The 17,955-nt window shown below is 39.6% G+C and overlaps 1 protein-coding gene across 2 annotated transcripts in view; it reads left to right on the top strand.

The window, feature by feature from the left end:
* Positions 1–269: 269 nt before the first annotated feature.
* FCHO2 (FCH domain only 2) overlaps positions 270–17,955 on the top strand; it is a 139,020-nt gene continuing 121,334 nt past the window's right edge. Inside the window, exons 1-2 of one of the 2 annotated variants that reach the window (XM_011959278.1) lie at positions 270–425; positions 13,266–13,357. In XM_011959278.1, coding sequence (XP_011814668.1) covers positions 393–425; positions 13,266–13,357 — 125 coding nt within the window. In that variant the 5' untranslated portion in view covers positions 270–392. The remainder of the gene's footprint in view (positions 426–13,265; positions 13,358–17,955) is intronic. The other variant, XM_011959277.1, reaches the window with a different exon arrangement.

Below are 17,955 nucleotides of genomic sequence, written 5' to 3'. Positions count from 1 at the left end.
TGGCTGCCCCTTCTCTTCGCTCTGTCCCTGGGCCAGTGCCCGTCGCACCACAAACAGGGAGAGCAGTCTCCACGGTGACTCCTCAAGGACCCAGTTCTCCACCATTCCTAAGAGAACATTCAACCCAGCCGCGCCCGGGCTGCAGACAGATCCACCAACACCCGGGACTGGGACGGGGCGCATGCGCACACCGTGGCCGTGGCGTCTAAGTGCTCGCCCACAGGCGGCAGCCGCTAGGTGGCGCATGCGCCCTGGAAGGTGCGGGCCGATCTCTGGGAAGAAGGCGGCGGCGGCGGCGGCGGCGGCGAAAGGCGGGGGTGCTGTGGGGGCCGGGCCGTGTTTACACAGCGGCGGGCGGGCGCGGACACGGAACCTGGCGCGGCGGCGGCACGATGGTCATGGCGTATTTCGTCGAGAATTTTTGGGTAAGCTTAGGATGCTGGAAGTAGTGTGTTTCGAAGACCAAGGCTTTTGGCGCCTGAGCTTGGCCTGCGTGCGCTTCGGGCGGCGGCGGCGGCTTCTCCTCCGGCAGGGCGAGCGTCCTCAGACCGCCGCTTGCCGCGTCCCGCCTGGGTGAGGTCCGGCGGGCGACCGGTCGCCAGCCTATAGGGACTCCCGGGCTCTCAGCCCTACTGGGGACGGGGGCTGTCACCGCGGCCCGGGAGCCCGCAGCGGGGCCGCCCGCCGCCGAGGCTGGGACAAAGCGCCGGATGGGGCGGGAGACGGGACCCAGCCCCACCGGAGACTCCCGGCGCCGGGCGCGCTCCGCGCGGGGCGTGGGCGGCGACTCGGACGCGAAGGACGGGCCCGCGGCACGGCCGCCTCCCGCTGCGCGCTGGCTGGGAGCGCCAGGCGGAGGGGTTTCGTCTACTGCCCTCAATCGCTGGCCCCCCATCTGAGCGATCACTTTTACCTCGGACCATTTCCACACCAAATCCAGTGCGGAGTTGGGCTGGACTAGCACTTCCTTTCAGCCTCGCAGCTCGGCTCGTGGGTTTGCGCCCAGGACTTTGCCTCTGGGCCTGTTCACAAAGCGTTTAAAAGTTGGAATTTAATGTAACTGAACTCCTTGGGCTTAAATGCACGGAAACTTCCCCTTACTCCTCTGTGCTCCTTCCCCTTCCTCATTCTTTCCACCCCTTGTCTTAGGTCAGTATTAGATTCTTCTTTGAGAATTTTTCCGACTCCCGGTGGAGTATTTTTCTGCAGTTATTGTTTGTTTGTTTTTTTTTTGTAATGGGGAGCACAGTTCAGCCATGTACAGGAAAGGAACGTGTTTACTCAGGTATCTTTCGTGAATCCCATTTTATGCCCTGACAGTTGGAAGTACTGCAATTCCATTTTCGTTGAGATTTAGACATATTTAAAGGGGTAATCTTTTAGCTAGTAAGGAGTGTATGTTAAATTCTTAATTCTAAGTGCCTCAAGCGTGGTCTTGGTTAGTAACCAAATCAGTTCATAGTTTAATAACTTGAATGTACCTTGTTTTCCACTAAGAACGTATATACTAGACCTTAGGTGTTTTGTTTTTTAAACAGCTTTATTGAGTTCACATTCCATACCAATACACCCATTTAAAGTGTAGTACAATTCAGAGATTTTTCATATGTTCATGGAGTTGTGTAAACGTCACCACGTCAATTTTACAATGATTTCATTATCCCAGAAAGAATCCATAGACCCATTAGCAGTCACTCCCCATTTTCCCCCTGCCCCAGGCCTAGGCAACTAGTGTATTTTCTGCCTCTCTACATTTGTCTAGTCTGGATATATTCTATAAATGGGGCCATGGTGACTAGTTTCACTGAGCATAATGTTTTCAAAGTTTATCCATGATGAAGCATGTATCAGTACTAATTACTTTTTATGGCCAAATAATATTCCATTCCACATTTTATTAATATTTATCCAATCAGTGATGGACATCTGGTTGCTCCCACTTTTGGGTTATGAGTAATGCTGCCATGACCATTTTTGTACAAGTTTGTGTGTGAACGTATGTTTTCATTTCTTTTGGGATTGGGATTCCTGGGTCAAATCGTAGCTCTATGTTTAACATTTTGAGGAACTGCCATACTATTCTGAAGCGGTTGTAGCATTTTACAATCCCACCAGCAATATCTGAGGGTTCCTCTCCACATGCGCAGCAACACTTATTTGTCCCTTTTATTATAATATAGTGGGTGAACGTGAAGTAGTATTAATATTGTGATTTGATTTGCATTTCTCAGGTGCTTGACATCGCAGCTAATGATGTCAAGCATCTCTTCGTGTGCTTATTGCCTATTACTATATTTTCTTTGGAGACATGTCTGTTTAGATTAATTGCCCATTTAAAAATTGGATTGTCTTTTTATAATTGAGTTGTAAGAGTTTTTTTTTAATATTCTGGATACACACCTTATCTGATACATAATGTGCAAACATTTTCTCCCATTCTGTGGGCTGCCTTTTCATTTTCTTGATGCTGCTCTTTGAAGTAACTCATAAGTTTTTAATTCTCATGAAGTCTTAGTGAAGTCCATCTTATCTATTTTTTCTATTACTTGTGCTTTTATTCTATCTAGGAAACCTTTGCCTAACCCCAAAATTACTCCTGTGTTTTCTTGTAAGGGTTTTATAGTTTTAGTTCTTCTGTTTAGGTCTATGGTCCATTCGAAGTTAATTTTTGTATATGGTGCAAGGAAAAGGTATAACTTCATTCTTTTGCAATTGTGTATCCAGTTGTCCCAGTACCATTTGTTGAAAAGGCTCATCTTTCCCCGTTGAATTGTGGTACCATTGTCAAATATCAATCGACCAGAAATGTATGGATTTATTTCTGTGTTTTCAATTCTGTTCCATTGTTTGTCCTTATAACAGCCAGTACTACACAATTTGGATTGCTATTGTTTGGATTACAAATTTGTTTTGTATAGCAAATTTGGAATCAGGAAGTATGAGTCCTCCAGCTTTTTTCTTCTTTTTCCAGATTATTTTGACTACCTGGGTTACTTGCATTTCCACATGAATTTTAGGATTAGCCTGTCAATTTTAGGCATTAGGTTTTACAATGGCAATTTATAAAATGTTTATAAAGAGCATTTAAAAATTGATACTTTTATAAATGTTTTGCATATTTTTTGATGCTTCAGTGTTTTTTAAGTTGCTAACGTAATTCCAAATTGCATCTTCACATTAAAAGTTATGTTTCATTTTCTGTTAGTTGAGCTTTGAACATAGCCTTGTTTGATGTTTTTGGCTAATATGAATAATACTTCTCTGAGTATCTTTGTACACATTTTTATGTGCTTCTTGGGTATTCTCGTTAAAAGAGGAATGGGAATAAACTTCAATATTTGGATTCTGGAGAGACCTCCAAATCTAATTTATGTTTTAGTTTTTGCCTTCACTTTTACTATTGAAAACAAATAGTTAATAGACTGCATCTTATTTTATTTCCTGGTCTGGAATTGGGGCTGCGAGGAGGCTCAGTGAGCTAGGAAGCTCTAGGAATTAACTAAATAATTAACTTCTGAGAATTTGATCGTTGTCGTTGTAGACTGGGCATGGTGGTTCACGCGGGTAATCCCAGCACTTTGAGAGGCTGAGGCCGGGGGATGGATTGAGCCCAAGACTTGGAGACCAGCCTGGGCAACACAGTAGACCTTGTCTCTACGAAAATTTTAAAAAAATTGGCCAGGTATGGTGGCATATGCCTGTAAGGCCCAGCTACTTGGAAGGCTAAGGCGGGAAGATTGTTTGAGCCCGGGAGTTTAAGGTTGCAGTAAGTTATGATTGGTCACTGTACTCCAGCCTGGGCAACAGAGTGAGACCCTGTCTCAAAAACAGAAAACAAAAAGTCACATATTTCAGAATCATTTATAAAATAATCCCTTAACATAGATAGCAATTTAACTCTTTCCTCTAGCGTTTAAAGTGGTACTATTAAAAGGAAATAAAATTGGCAAAATTTAAAACATCATGTTCTACATGATAAATATATATGGTTTTCATCAATTAAAAGATAACGGGAACCTTTAATGTTTTGGGTCTGTCTTGTCTGTCTTTCTTTTCTTTCCTTTCCCTTCCTTCCCCTTCCTTCCTTCCCCTCCCTCTCTCCCTCCCTCCCTCCCTTCCTTCCTTCCTTCCTTTTCTTTTTTTTTTTGCGTTGCAGTCTCACTGTGTTGCCCAGGCTGGCATGCAGTGGCATGAGCGTGGCTCACTGCAGCTTTGACCACCCAAGCTCAAATGATCTTCCCACCTCAGCCTTCCGAGTAGGTGGGATCACAGGTACAGGCCACCATGCCCAGCTAATTTTTAAATTATTTGTAGAGATGAGATCTCACTATGTTGCCCAGGCTGGCCTCGAACTCCTGGGCTCAAGCCATGCTCCCGCCTCAGCTTCCCAAAGTGCTGGGATTACAGGGCTGAGCCACTGTGCCCAATCAAAATTTTAGGTTTCTAATCAAACAACCTGTTAATTGTTTTCTCCCCCACATATATAAAGACAAACCTTCTTTGTTGTGACATTTCTTTAGAAGAAAATTTGAATCTTTGAAACTGTGTTCAAGCTCTTTTGAAAGCAGCACATTCTTCCTTTTTCTTTAAAGTATAGGTTTTGTCAATTAAAATTATGTGCTAAATTGAAAATTCGTTTACTTAATACTGTACTTTAAAGGAAAAAATTATTCAAAACTTTCTACAGAACAGGTGTTTTGTTATTGATAAGTCAGTTTTTGCCACAAAGTATAGCACCATTGATAATCAAGCTGAAATTGGACAGCAAAATTAAAACTGGACAGCAGAAATAATTTTGATAGTAGAAATTCACACCATTGCTTTTAATATGTAAAAACAATTGTTTTTACATATTAAATATTATGTAACTTTGAAAAGATATTGTAAAAGATTATGTAACTTTAAAAAGATATTGATCAGTATTACAGTGAGGAAGTGTCGATGTTGCTGCTTTCTCAAAGGAATAATTGAGTACAAGTTTATAATCTTGATATTATAGCAACGTTGCAATATAATAATTAAAAAGGCATTATATTTGTATGTAAACCCAGATTATTAAGCAAAAAACCTTAAAAGAATGCATTTCATAGGTAATTATTACTTAAGGGGGGGACAAATAAGTATGTAAAACATACCTGAGTTGAATAGCTTATAATCTTCATTTTACATAGTAATCCCAATCTATATACGATATGAAGCATTCACCCAAAGACACTAAGTAGCATTCTTTTTTTTTTTTTTTTTTGACCCAGAGTCTCGATGTTTCCCAGGCTGGAGTGCAGTGGCGCGATCTTGGCTCACTGCAAGCTCTGCCCCCCCGGGTTCAAGCTATTCTCCTGCCTCAGCCTCCGAGTAGCTAGGACTACAGGTGACTGCTACCACGCCTGGCTAAGTTTTTGTATTTTTAGTAGAGACGGGGTTTCACCATGTTAGCCAGGATGGTCTCAATCTCCTGACCTCGTGATCCGCCCACCTTGGCCTCCCAAAGTGCTGGGATTACAGGCATGAGCCGCAGCGCCCAGCCAGTAGTATTCTTTAGTATGTATCATGTTGTAATGAGCTGAGATTTTTAGTTAGGTGACTTTTTCCAGAGGTTATCTGTAGTCAGCACATCAAAAATGAACAAACAACAATTAGGTATTTTTATCCTGAAGTTTTTCCTTATTTCTTTTACTGATTAACTGTACAGAAGTCTCCTTTCACTTGATTTCATTGGTTTGTTATATTTTGATTTAAAATTAAATTGGAGCATTGGTTATATATCCAAAATTTGATTTATCATTACTTGGATAAGCTGAGAGAATTAAAATGTATTTTAAAATTCTGAAATTGCTATTATTAGGTCTTTGGGATAAAAAATATTATTATATGCTTGATTATCTAATCTAAATTTCATATCCTAGGGGAGAGACTAACACACATTCTTTGGGGTTATGTTTCCATATGAAATTTTAAAATATATATCTTTAGCAAATTGGTTGAGGTGACCATATTTGAAACCCAGAATACAGGCTTTTTATTACTTGAAAGTTCCAAATATTGTAGTTTGGGATACCTGCTTTTAGGATATGATCCCATCAGATGACATACCAAAACAAAATCTGTATATCTGTATATATTTATACATTAACAGATTTACAAATTTTACATGGAGTAATATTTAAAAGGTATAAGAGGGAGTAAATCTTCCTCTTTTTCTCTGGTAATCAAGATCTCCCTAAAGGCAATCACCATTACCAATTTCTTAGGTGATTTTCCAGAGATAAGACCAAATAACATACACTCCACTAGGTTAAAATGTATTATTGTATAACTGTTAGCAAGTTAGCCAGGCCCAACTTGTTCCAGTTGCAGCAAGCTATGAAATTGAAGACTACAGATTCATTTTACTTGATGCAGAAGACTTGACAGTAGACATTATAAAATTATAGTGTTTTAGATTGCACTAAATTTTATTGTGAGGTCCTTATAATTTTTTAAGGATTGTGATTTGTTTTATATTTTTGCCTTAATTATAGGAGAAATTTGGAAGTGAAAATTGATACTGATTTAGTTTGTATATGTTCAGTTCAGGGGGAGAATTTTAGGAACTCTGACATTTGAAAGGATATAAATTTGATGTCTGCATTCTTTTTCAGCCCTACTCATTAAATCCTAAATGCTGTAATCCTTTCAGAACCACTTAAATTATTTAAGCAAAGGATGAGGGAACAGTTGTGCTTTAAATCATCCTGCACATGTGGCTAATATAAGCCCTTTGAAAGTAGTTTTTTGAGTCATTGGGGTATCTCCTGAGATTATCCATCCTGATGTCATAATTCTAGAATAGTTAACAGAAGCACCCTTAGAAATTCAAGCAGAAATAGGATCCCATGGAGACTTAAAAAGGAAGGGGAATAAGGACTTGGCTTTCAGTTTTCTTAGTGTGGAAACATTAAAGAATATTAGAGTTGGGCCAGGTGCGGTGGCTCACGCCTGTAATCCCAGCACTTTGGGAGGCTGAGGTGGGCAGATCATGAGGTCAAGAGATCAAGACCATCCTGGCCAACATGGTGAAACCTCGTCTCTACTAAAAATACAAAAATTAGCTGGGCATGGTGGTGCGCACCTGTAGTCCCAGCTACTCGGGAGGCTGAGGCAGGAGAATCGCTTGAACCCGGGAGGCAGAGGTTGCTGTGAGCTGAGATTGGGCCACTGTACTCCAGTTGGGTGACAGAGCAGGACTCCGTCTCAAGAAAAAAAAAAAAAAGGTTATTAGAACTGAGAACTGGAAGAAGTAGCTGTCTGGTCCAAAAAGATAAGTATAAATTGCTGTGATGTGGGGAGAAACAAAAACAACAGCATGACAGCAACTGAGACCTGAGATATCTACTATATTGATAAATGTGCTAGAGGATGTTGCTGGAATGGCCAGAGTCAGAGAGAATTAAACTGAAAAGTGTTAAAGTGTTTGGTAAAGTTGAGGAGATAGCCATGCTCCCTGATGAATTTGCAGGAGTGAAGGTTATGGGAGATACATCAAGCATGTTTGCTTGACTTTAGGGAAAAGATAGGAAGGTATAATATAAGTAAATATAAGTAAAGCAAATTAGTGGTGGTGGTGGAGCCTTAAGACCAAGGAGAGTGAGTTTTCAGTTGGTTGAAACAATAACCACAAGTGTACATGGTTTTCCATTTTAGTTAAAACCATTATCATGTGATAGGTAAAACACAGAAGAATACGGAACACAAATTGCCTATAGCCTCTCCCTCTACCCTTATGATTTTCTTTAGAAATACAAAATTCAGGCCGGGCGCGGTGGCTCAAGCCTGTAATCCCAGCACTTTGGGAGGCTGAGATGGGCAGATCACGAGGTCAGGAGATCGAGACCATCCTGGCTAACATGGTGAAACCCCGTCTCTACTAAAAATACAAAAAACTAGCCGGGCGAGGTGGCGGGCGCCTGTAGTCCCAGCTACTTGGGAGGCTGAGGCAGGAGAATGGCGTGAACCCAGGAGGCGGAACTTGCAGTGAGCTGAGATCTGGCCACTGCACTCTAGCCTGGGCAGCACACAGCGAGACTCCGTCTCAAAAAAAAAAAAAAGAAAAAAAGAAATACAAAATTCAAGGTAGATTCTACCACGTGGTTGTGTGTGTTCGTATTTTCAGTTGGTATTACCGTCCGGTATTTTTCTCATGTATTCACATGAGAAAGTCAAAGCATTCTTTGACTAGGTTTCCATCGAATGGAGATAGGCTGTAATTTTTTTCTTTTATTATTATTATTATTATTATTTTTCTTTTTTTGAGACGGAGTCTCGCTCTGTCGCCCAGGCTGGAGTGCAGTGGCCCCATCACCATCAGAGCTCACTGCAGTCTTGAGCTCCTGGGCTCCAGGAATCCTCTTGCCTTAGCCTCTGGAGTGGCTAGAACTACAGGCGCATGCCACCACACCCGGCTAATTTTTAAAAAAATTTTCTAGGGACGAGGTCTTGCTATGTTATTTAGGCTGGTCTCAAACTCTTAGCCTAAGCGCTCCTCCTGCGTCAGCCTCCCAGAGTGCTGGGATTACAAGTGTGAGCCACCACACCTGACCAGATAGGCTGTAATCTTCTTTAATCATTCCTATTTTGTGTGGGAACTTCCAGTTTGTTTGTTTTTTTCTGTTTATGAGTTACAAGGACTGGAGATTTAAGTACTGATGTGAACAAGATGCCAGTTTAAGAAAGTAGCCTTCTGTCTCTTTGCAGGCATAGATTGAAGAGCTGAGAAAACTGAAATTGTTGGTTTAGTTTTTTTATTTCGAAAGTAATGAAAAATACTTTCATTTATAGAACATTACAGAAAACGCAAAAGATATAAAAATTTAAAAATTAACTACTGTTTGCTTCTGTAGTTTTTTCTCAACCCATATAATATTTATTTAGATAGCTTTAAGGATTCGACTAACTGGAAGAGGTGAACTATAAAAGATTAGAGAAGAATATCTGAGAGGTGAGAAAAACAATTTTTTGAAAGGTAGTAAGATTTCTTTCCTTCAGTCGGCCAGCAAATATGTTTGAGTCACTATTGTACCTGCATGAAATCATTCTGAGTGCCTATTCTGCATACTTTATTTTATTTTTATTTATTTAGAGACTGAGTCTCACTGTTTTGCTCAGGCTGGCATGCAGTGGCATGCCAGCCTGAGTGGCTCTCTGCAACCTCTGCCTCCCGGGTTCAAGTGATTCTCCTGGCTTAGCCTCCTGAATAGCTGGGATTACAGGGACACATCACCACACCTGGCAAATTTGTAAAATATTTTAGTAGGGATGGGGTTTCACCATGTTGACCAGGCTGGTCTTAAACTCCTGACCTCAGGTGATCCACCTGACTTGGCCTCCGAAAGTGCTGGGATTACAGGCATGAGCTACCGCGCCCGGCTGTTCTATATATTTTAGTCACTATTTTCTATATTAACAGTATCTTGCCAGTAGGTCTGCAGAGTACCTTTAATGATCATGACTAAAAATGTCAACATACAGTTGTCTCCCCGATCCATAATTTCACTTTCCATAGTTTCAGATCTGAGGTCAACTGCAGTCTGAAAATATTAAATGGAAAATTCCAGAAGTAATTCATAAGCATTAAATTTTGAGCTGTTCTGAATAATGTGATGAAATCTCACTGTGTCCTGCTTGGGATGTGAATCATCCCTTTGTCCAGGGCATCCATAGTGTATACCCTTCCTGCCCGTTAATCACTGAGTAGCCATCTTGGTTGTCAGATTACAAAAAAAACAGTATATAAAGGGTTTGTGACCAGTATATAAAGGATTCGTGACTATCCATGGTTTCAGGCATCCCGTGGGGGTCTTGAAACATCCCCTGTGGAGAAGAGGGAACTACTGTACAAATAGAATGTTGATGAGAAGAGGTTGTAACTTATGGTAGAATGTCCTGTATACTTGCAGAAAAATTGCTTGCATACATAGGCATACCTTAGAGATATTGTGTGTTCAATTCAAACAACCACATGAAGCAAGTCACAAACTTTCCTGGTTTTTCAGTGCATGTAAAAGTTATGTTTACACTATGTTATTTACATGATACTGGTGTATTAAGTGTGCAATAGCATTTTATCTAAAAATATATATACCTTAATTAAAAAATACTTTATTGCTAATGCTAACACTGGGAAGAAGTGAGCACATGCTATTGGAAAAAAGATATTGATAGACTTGCTTGACACAGGATTGCCACAAACCTTCAATTTGTAAAAATGCAGTATTTTCAAAGTGCAGTAAAGCAAAGCTCAATAAAAGGAGGTGCAGTAAAATGAAGTGTGCCTGTGTTTTACCTCCAGCTCCCTAGCAGTTTTCAAGACCAAAATGGCACTGGAGAGCTGTCATTGCATGTCTGTTGGGTTCTCATTAAAGTGTAGCTACAGGTTCTTCACTAAAGAGGCTATTCTTCAAGGAAAAAAATCTTTAGGATTAGTAAAATGTTATATGGTGTTTTTCAGAGAAGTCAAGACAGTGAGACTGTATCAAAAATATTAATGTTATATTGTGCATTGACTTGTCCAGGGTTATTTAGTAAATGTCCATAAGAGCTAAATTAAAAGGAAAATGTAGACAAGGTAGGAAGTGATAGTATTTATTTATTTTTGAGGTGGTTTAGAGTTGAGAGGGAGGTTAGGCATGTTATTGGTGTTTGCAGGATAGTACCTCCTGACCCTTCTCTTACCCCGCCAAAGAACTTTTTGAAAAATTAAAAGTGGAACTTGGTAAAACCAATTTTTAAATTAGAAATGTGATTATACAATATATAATCTATCTTCTGCCTTTTTTTCGAATCTTGGACTCACCAAAAGTGAATGCCGGCCACATGCAGTGGCTCACACCTGTGATCCCAGCACTTTGGGAGGCCAAGGTGGGAGGATTGTTTGAGGCTAGGAGTTGGAAGACCAGCTTGAGCAACATAGCGAGACCCTGTTTCTGCAAAAACTTTTTTTAAAAAACAATGCTATCCAGGTTTTTTATTTTTAGTGTCTAATTTACTGTTACTCTTAAAAAGTTCACGGAAGGAGAAGTTTCAAACCCTTATCTTTGTCTTTTTCTTTTTTTAGAGACAGGTTCTCACTTTGCCCAGGCTGGTCTTGAACACCTGGCCTCAAGCAGGCCTCCTTGCTCAGCCTCTGGAATAGCTGGGATTATAGGCACAAGCCTCCAACAATAAACTTTTTAAAAAATCTGAAACGTGTAAAGTTGCAGAAGCCAAATGGAAATGTTTGGATTCACAAGAGACTGTGGTTTTATGTTGTATTCTTCTTGATAAATGGAAATGGTTATTCAAAATGCTAAGGGTACTGTTTATATTATCTTGTTACAGATATGACATTTTAATTTGTGATATGTAGGCAAACTAATTACTAGCTACATTGAGTTTATCAGGAAGCACTTCAACATAGCTGGAAGTTCTTATGCTTTCTGTTTTCAGTGGACTGTGGAAAAATCCAGTTTTGGATTATGTAACACTTGCTTATGGTATTGCTTTTCCAACAAATATATTCCATTTTTCATTATTTCATTTTCACTAAAGAAAAATAAAAACTGCTGCCTATAAAGAGAGTTTTTAAACCTAGTGTATCAGTTGTCTTTTATTTCATCGAACAAATTGACATTTCTGATGTTATCTTTATGGTTTACTAATTTAGGATTCATAGGATTAAACAGCAATAGAGGTTTTCCAGGATTGTGTAGTGATCTAGTCTGTTAATATCTCATTAATTAGCCTGGGCGCAGTAGCTCACACCTGTAATCCCAGCACATTGGGAGGCCAAGGCAGGTGTATTGTTTGAGGCTGGGAGTTCGAGACGTGCCTGGCCAACATGGCAAAACCCTATCTCTTCTAAAAATACAAAAATTAGCCGGACGTGGTGGTACACACCTGTAATCCCAGCTACTCGGGAGGCTGAGGCATGAGAATCGCTTGAACCCGGGACAGGGAGGTAGCAGGGAGCCATAATTGCATGTCTGCACTCCAGCCTGGATGACAGAGTGAGACTGTCTCAAAAACAAAAACAAACAAATGAAAATCCTATTAATTAAAAACTAGCAAATAGCCTGTTACTTCTCTTTTGTTAAATTTTATCTATTTTCTCACTTCTCAAGTTAAGTTTACTGAAAGATCTAAGTATTTTGTGATACTCAATGCTGATATGACTTAAGTACTTTACTGTCTTAATTCAGAAATCAAGATTTAATAATTTTAAAGCACAAACTCCAAATTAAATGATCAGGAATTTCTTATTGTGTGTTAAAGAAATTCAAATGGGATTTGGTAATATGTTTTGAAAGGTCCATGTTTATCTTTTCTTAATTATGCTGCATATTCCTTAAAATTTCATATTTTTTTTTGTTTGTTTTTTTTGACAGAGTCTTACCCTGTCTCTCAGGCTGGAGTGCAGTGGTGTGATTTCGGCTCGCTGCAACCTCCACCTCCTGGGTTCAAGCGATTCTCCTGTTTCACCCTCCTGAGTAGCTGGGATTACAGGTGCATGCCACCACACCCGGCTAATTTTTGTATTTTTAGTTGAGATGGGATTTCACCATGCTGGACAGGCTGGTCTAGAACTCCTGACCTCAAGTGATCCGCCCGCCTCTGCCTCCCAAAATGCTGGATTACAGGCATGAGCCACCACACTACCACACCCAGCCTCATACTTAATTTTTTTTTTTTTTTTTTGAGATGGAGTCTAGTTCTGTCACCCAGGCTCAAGTGCAATGGCGCAGTCCCGGCTCACTGCAAGCTCTGCCTCCCAGGTTCACGCCATTCTCCTGCCTCAGCCTCCCTTGTAGCTGGGACTACAGATGCCCTCTACCACACCCGGCTAATTTTTTGTATTTTAAGTAGAGACAGGGTTTCACCATGTTAGCCAGGATAGTCTTGATCTCCTGACCTCATGATCCACCTTGGCCTCCCAGAGTGCTGGGATTACAGGTGTGAGCCATCGCTCCTGGTCACAACTTAATTTCATTAATTGTACTTTTATGGGTGATTACAAAGTGTATGCATATTTGTGTGTATGTAGGTATATGTAGTTAATTGTAAACTTTATTAAAGCATATAATATTGTTTTATACTGTTTAAAATCATACAATAAATGAGAATAATTAAATTAAGGCAAAACACCTCACCGGAGCACAGGATTGCATGTTAGTTAGTGTTGGCTTTTTATATTCTCAAGTCATTTTTATCTGTTTTTTTTTTTTTGTGAAACTAAAAATCTTTTTAAATTTTAGGGGGAAAAAAATAGTGGCTTTGATGTCCTCTACCATAATATGAAACATGGACAGATATCAACTAAAGAACTAGCAGATTTTGTAAGAGAACGGTATGTATTTTTTAAATAAGTAATTTGTTTAACAAATTAATAGCAATTTAAATTTTAGAATATAAGTAATGGAGAAAACTTCATTTGGATGTGGAATAAAGCAATCCTTGTTTTAAAATATATACTGTAATTGTATTTATCTATTTATATCTATCATCTACACAGCTGAGGGCTCTATAGTGGCTCCAAGTGGCATTGTTAAACCCCTGGTTTGCAGATTCCTGCTTGAAAATATTATGTACATATTTTTCACTGGATATGCTAGCAAGGTGATATAATAAAGTTGAGAAGTTTGTAGGATAAAGCATTAACATTTGTTAAACATGCTAAAATAATTAGAAAATATTACGTTTTCTGAACTTCAGTTTAATTTTATGTTTTTGTAACTTTTATTTTTAAAAGTCCTAAGTATATATTTTAAAATCTTGCAAATTTTTGCAAGACAACACACTTTTAAAAGTGTGATTGTCTTTAAGAGTCTTAGAATATAGCGAATTTAAAAGCTGTTAAGATTAAATATAATTTGATTATGATTCAAAATCAAACAGAACTCAAAAACTGCTGTCCTACTAACTTAAAGCTGTTTTGTGGCTACCCCAACTTAGTAATTATTTGTATGAACACATTTAAAATCTTTACCTTGATAATACAGGGATACTTTGGCTTTAAATTTAATACTCCATTTATTCATGTATTCTTTCAACAATATATATCCCATCAGTGCTGTGTACCAGGTACTTGTCTGGATTATGGGAATATAATGGTTAAGATACAGCTTCTCCCTTCATGGAGTTTACAGACTGGTAGGAATTGGGGAATAAACTATTATATAAGTTCAGTTCTTTTCTTACTTTCCCCTCTCTACTGGAATCAACAAGCAATGCAAAAGCTCAAGTGCTCTGGGTAAGGCTCTTCTTCCTCTGGGCTTCTACATCATCATTGGCAGGAGGAGAGGAAAGGAAAGGCCGCAGAACTCTGCATCTCTTGGCATGTTCCTTAGCCTTCCCTCTTCCCCTACACCTCACTATTATCACTGTCTGCTTTGGAACCATCAGGGCAGATATTCTTATGCCTTTGAGCCCTGTTTATGTTAGTCATTGTAAGAAGTCCAGGACTCCTGGGTCATCCTTCCTTTGCCCAGAATCTATCCCTTTGTGATTCTTTGGGCAGTGAGACAATCCCTCCTACTTCCCTTTTACTACCTTATTTTTCTCTATAGTGTGTATAACCATCTGATAAAAGTGATATTTCACTTATTTATTTTTCTGTCTCTTCCCACTAGAATATAAACCCAACAAGGGCAGGAATTTTTGTCTTCTTTTGCTTATTTTGTCTTTTTGCTCTATTTATGCACTTGTGATAGTGCTTGGCACTTGGTAGGCCCTCAGTAAAGGTTTTTCCATGGAATGAATCTCTAACTTCATTATGCTGATCCCAACTATCATTATTTTTGCCTGAACTTCAGCAGTAGCTCCTAACTGCTCTATCTACATTCGTTCTTGTTTTCCTACAACTTACTCTCTGTACTGTAGTTGGAGTGGTTTTTTTTGAGCTATAGTACAGATCAGTTTGTTACCTTTTCTCTTTCAGCCATCTCAAGGGCTCTTAAGATATGCCTGCATTGTCTGACCCTCAAACTACCTTTCAGGTCTTATTGTTCCAGGCTCTCTGCTAGGCGTGGGATACAACAGAATATTGTCTCACAGGAGAACATAGAAACAATTAACAAAGATGAGTAGTAACAAAACTGCATACATAGTACAAAGAGATATATGAATTACAGGCTGCTCCTTATTCTTTCCACTCCAGAGATATTGGGTATCTTATGGAAAGACTTCCTCTGTCTAGTCCAGGCTTTGTAAATACCTATTCTTCTCTTCACCTAGTTAATGCCTACTTATTCTTTGGAGCTCAGCAGTGTGGTCACTGCTCTTAGGATGCCTTTCCTAATCTCTCTGACTAGGTCAAAAACACCTAATATAAGTTTTTGTTACATCACCTATCTCTTTGTAGTATTTATAAAATTTGGTAATTATTTATTTTTATTTGTTTTTATGTTCCTCTGTGAAACAGTACTCATTTGTATCCCAGTGGCTAGCACAGAGCCTGGAACAATAGGATAATCATATTTCTTGAAGGACTGAATGAGAAAGGAAAAAATGTAAACTTTGTATATATTATCTGATTGATTGATTGATTGATTGATTGATTGATTTGAGACAGAGTCTAGCTCTGCCATCCAGGCTGGAGTGCAGTGGCCCAGTCTCTGCTCACTGTAACTTCCATCTCCTGGGTTCAAGCAATTCTTGTGCCTCAGCCTCCCAAGTAGCTGGGCTTATAGCCCTGCGCCACCATGTCTGACTGATTTTTGTATTTTTCCTTTTTTTTTTCGAGACAGAGTCTCACTCTGTCACCCAGCCGAGGCTGGAGTGCAGAGGTGCGATCATGGCTCACTGCGACCTCCCTGTCCTGAGTTCAAGTGATTCTTGTGCCTCAGCCTCTTGAGTAGCTGGGACCACAGGCATGCGCCACCATGCCTGGCTAACTTTTGTAAATTTTGTCGAGACGGAGTTTCGCCATGTCGGCCAGGCTGGTCTGGAACATCTGACCTCAGGTGATCCGCCATCTCGACCTCCCAGAGTGTTGGGATTACAGGTGTGAGTCACTGTGCCTGGCCAGGCTCATTTCATTTTAGTACTGAATACTATTCTGTTGTCTGGATGTACTACATTTTATCCACTAACTTACTCAGGGACATCTTGGTTGCTTCCAAGTTTTGGCAATTATGAATAAAGCTGCAGTAAACATCTGTGTGCAGGTTTTCGTGTGATCGTAAGTTTTAATTAAATTAAAGTTTAAATACCAAGGAAGGCAGTTACTTGATTATATGGAAAGAATATGTTTAATTTTGTAAGAAACTCATCTTCCAAAGTGACAATACCATTTTGCATTTTAACTAGCAATGAATGAGAGTTTCTGTTGCACTATATCCTTGCCAGCATTTGGTGTGGTCAGTATTCTAGATTTTGGTTGTTCTAATAAGTGTATAGTGGTATCTTATCATTGTTTTAATTAGCATTTTCCTGATGACATGTGATGTGGAGCATCTTTGCTTTTAATTTTTTTTTTTGGTAGAGGCAGGGTCTCACTATGTTTCCCAGGCTAGTCTCTAACTCCTGACCTCAAGTGATCCTCCCTCCCCAGCCTTGCAAAGTGCTGAGATTATAGGTGTGAGCCACCGCACCTGGCTTTTTTGTTGTTGTCAAGATGGGGGTCTCACCGTGTTGCCCAGGCTGGTCTTGAACTCCTGGTCTCAAGTAGTCTTCCCGCCACAGTCTCCCAAAGCACTAGGATTACAGGAGGGAACCAGCACACCTGTCCTCCATCTTTTCATATGCTTATTTTCCAGCTGTGTATCTTCTTTAGTGAGGTATCCGTTAAGGTCTTTGGCCTATTTTTGTTTTTAATAGGGTTGTTTGTGTTCTTATTAATTTTTAAAAATTTTTTGATTATACTTTAAGCCCTGGGATATATGTGTGGAATGTGCAGGGTTGTTACATAGGTATACATGTGGTTTACCATGGTGGTTTGCTGTACCCATCAACCTGTCATCCACATTAGGTGTTTCTCCTAATGCTATCCCTCCCCCAGCTCCCCAGCCTCCAACCCCCCAACAGGCCCTGGTGTGTGATGTTCCCCTCCCTGTGTCCATGTGTTCTCATTGTTCAGCTCCCACTAATGAGTGAGAACATGTGGTGTTTGGTTTTCTGTTCTTGTGTTAGTTTGCTGAGAATGATAGTTTCCAGCTTCATCGATGTCCCTGCAAAGGACATGAACTCATCCTTTTTTATGGCTGCATAGTATTCTATGGTGTATATGTGCCACATTTCCTTTATCCAGTCTGTCACTGATGTGAATCTTTGCTGTTGTGAACAGTGCTGCAGTAAACATACGTGTGCATGTGTTTTTATAGAATGATTTATAATCCTTTGGGTATATAGCCAGTAATGGGATTGCTGGGTCAAATGGTATTTCTGGTTCTAGATCCTTGAGGAACTGTCTTCCACAATCGTTGAACTAATTTACACTCCCACCAACAGTGTAAAAGTGTTCCTATTTCTCCACATCCTCTCCAGCATCTGTTGTTTCCTGACTTTTTAATGATGGGTATTCTAACTGTCATGAGATGGTATCTCATTGTGGTTTTGATTTGCATTTCTCTAATGATCAGTGATGATGAGCTTTTTTTCATATATTTCTTGGCTGCATAAATGTCTGCTTATGAGAAGTGTCTGTTCATATACTTTGCCCACTTTTTTTTTTTTTGGGAGAAATATTTGTAAAATATATATTTGATAAAGATGTGTATCTGAAGCATATAAAGAACTTCTTTTTTTAAAAAGAGAGTGAAAACAAACATGTTAGTTAAAAAGATAGCTACTTATATAATCTTAATGAGTTTTCAATTTAAACATTTTTCCAATTAGAAATAGGATTAATTTTAGGGCTTTTTTTTTTTATTATACTTTAAGTTCTAGGGTACATGTGCATAACGTGCAGGTTTGTTACATATGTATACTTGTGCCATGTTGGTGTGC

This window comes from Colobus angolensis, unplaced genomic scaffold (assembly GCF_000951035.1).
Source record: "Colobus angolensis palliatus isolate OR3802 unplaced genomic scaffold, Cang.pa_1.0 Scaffold49, whole genome shotgun sequence".
Classification (NCBI taxonomy): Eukaryota; Metazoa; Chordata; class Mammalia; order Primates; family Cercopithecidae; genus Colobus; species Colobus angolensis.
This window is presented reverse-complemented; position numbering and strand designations above follow the sequence as displayed.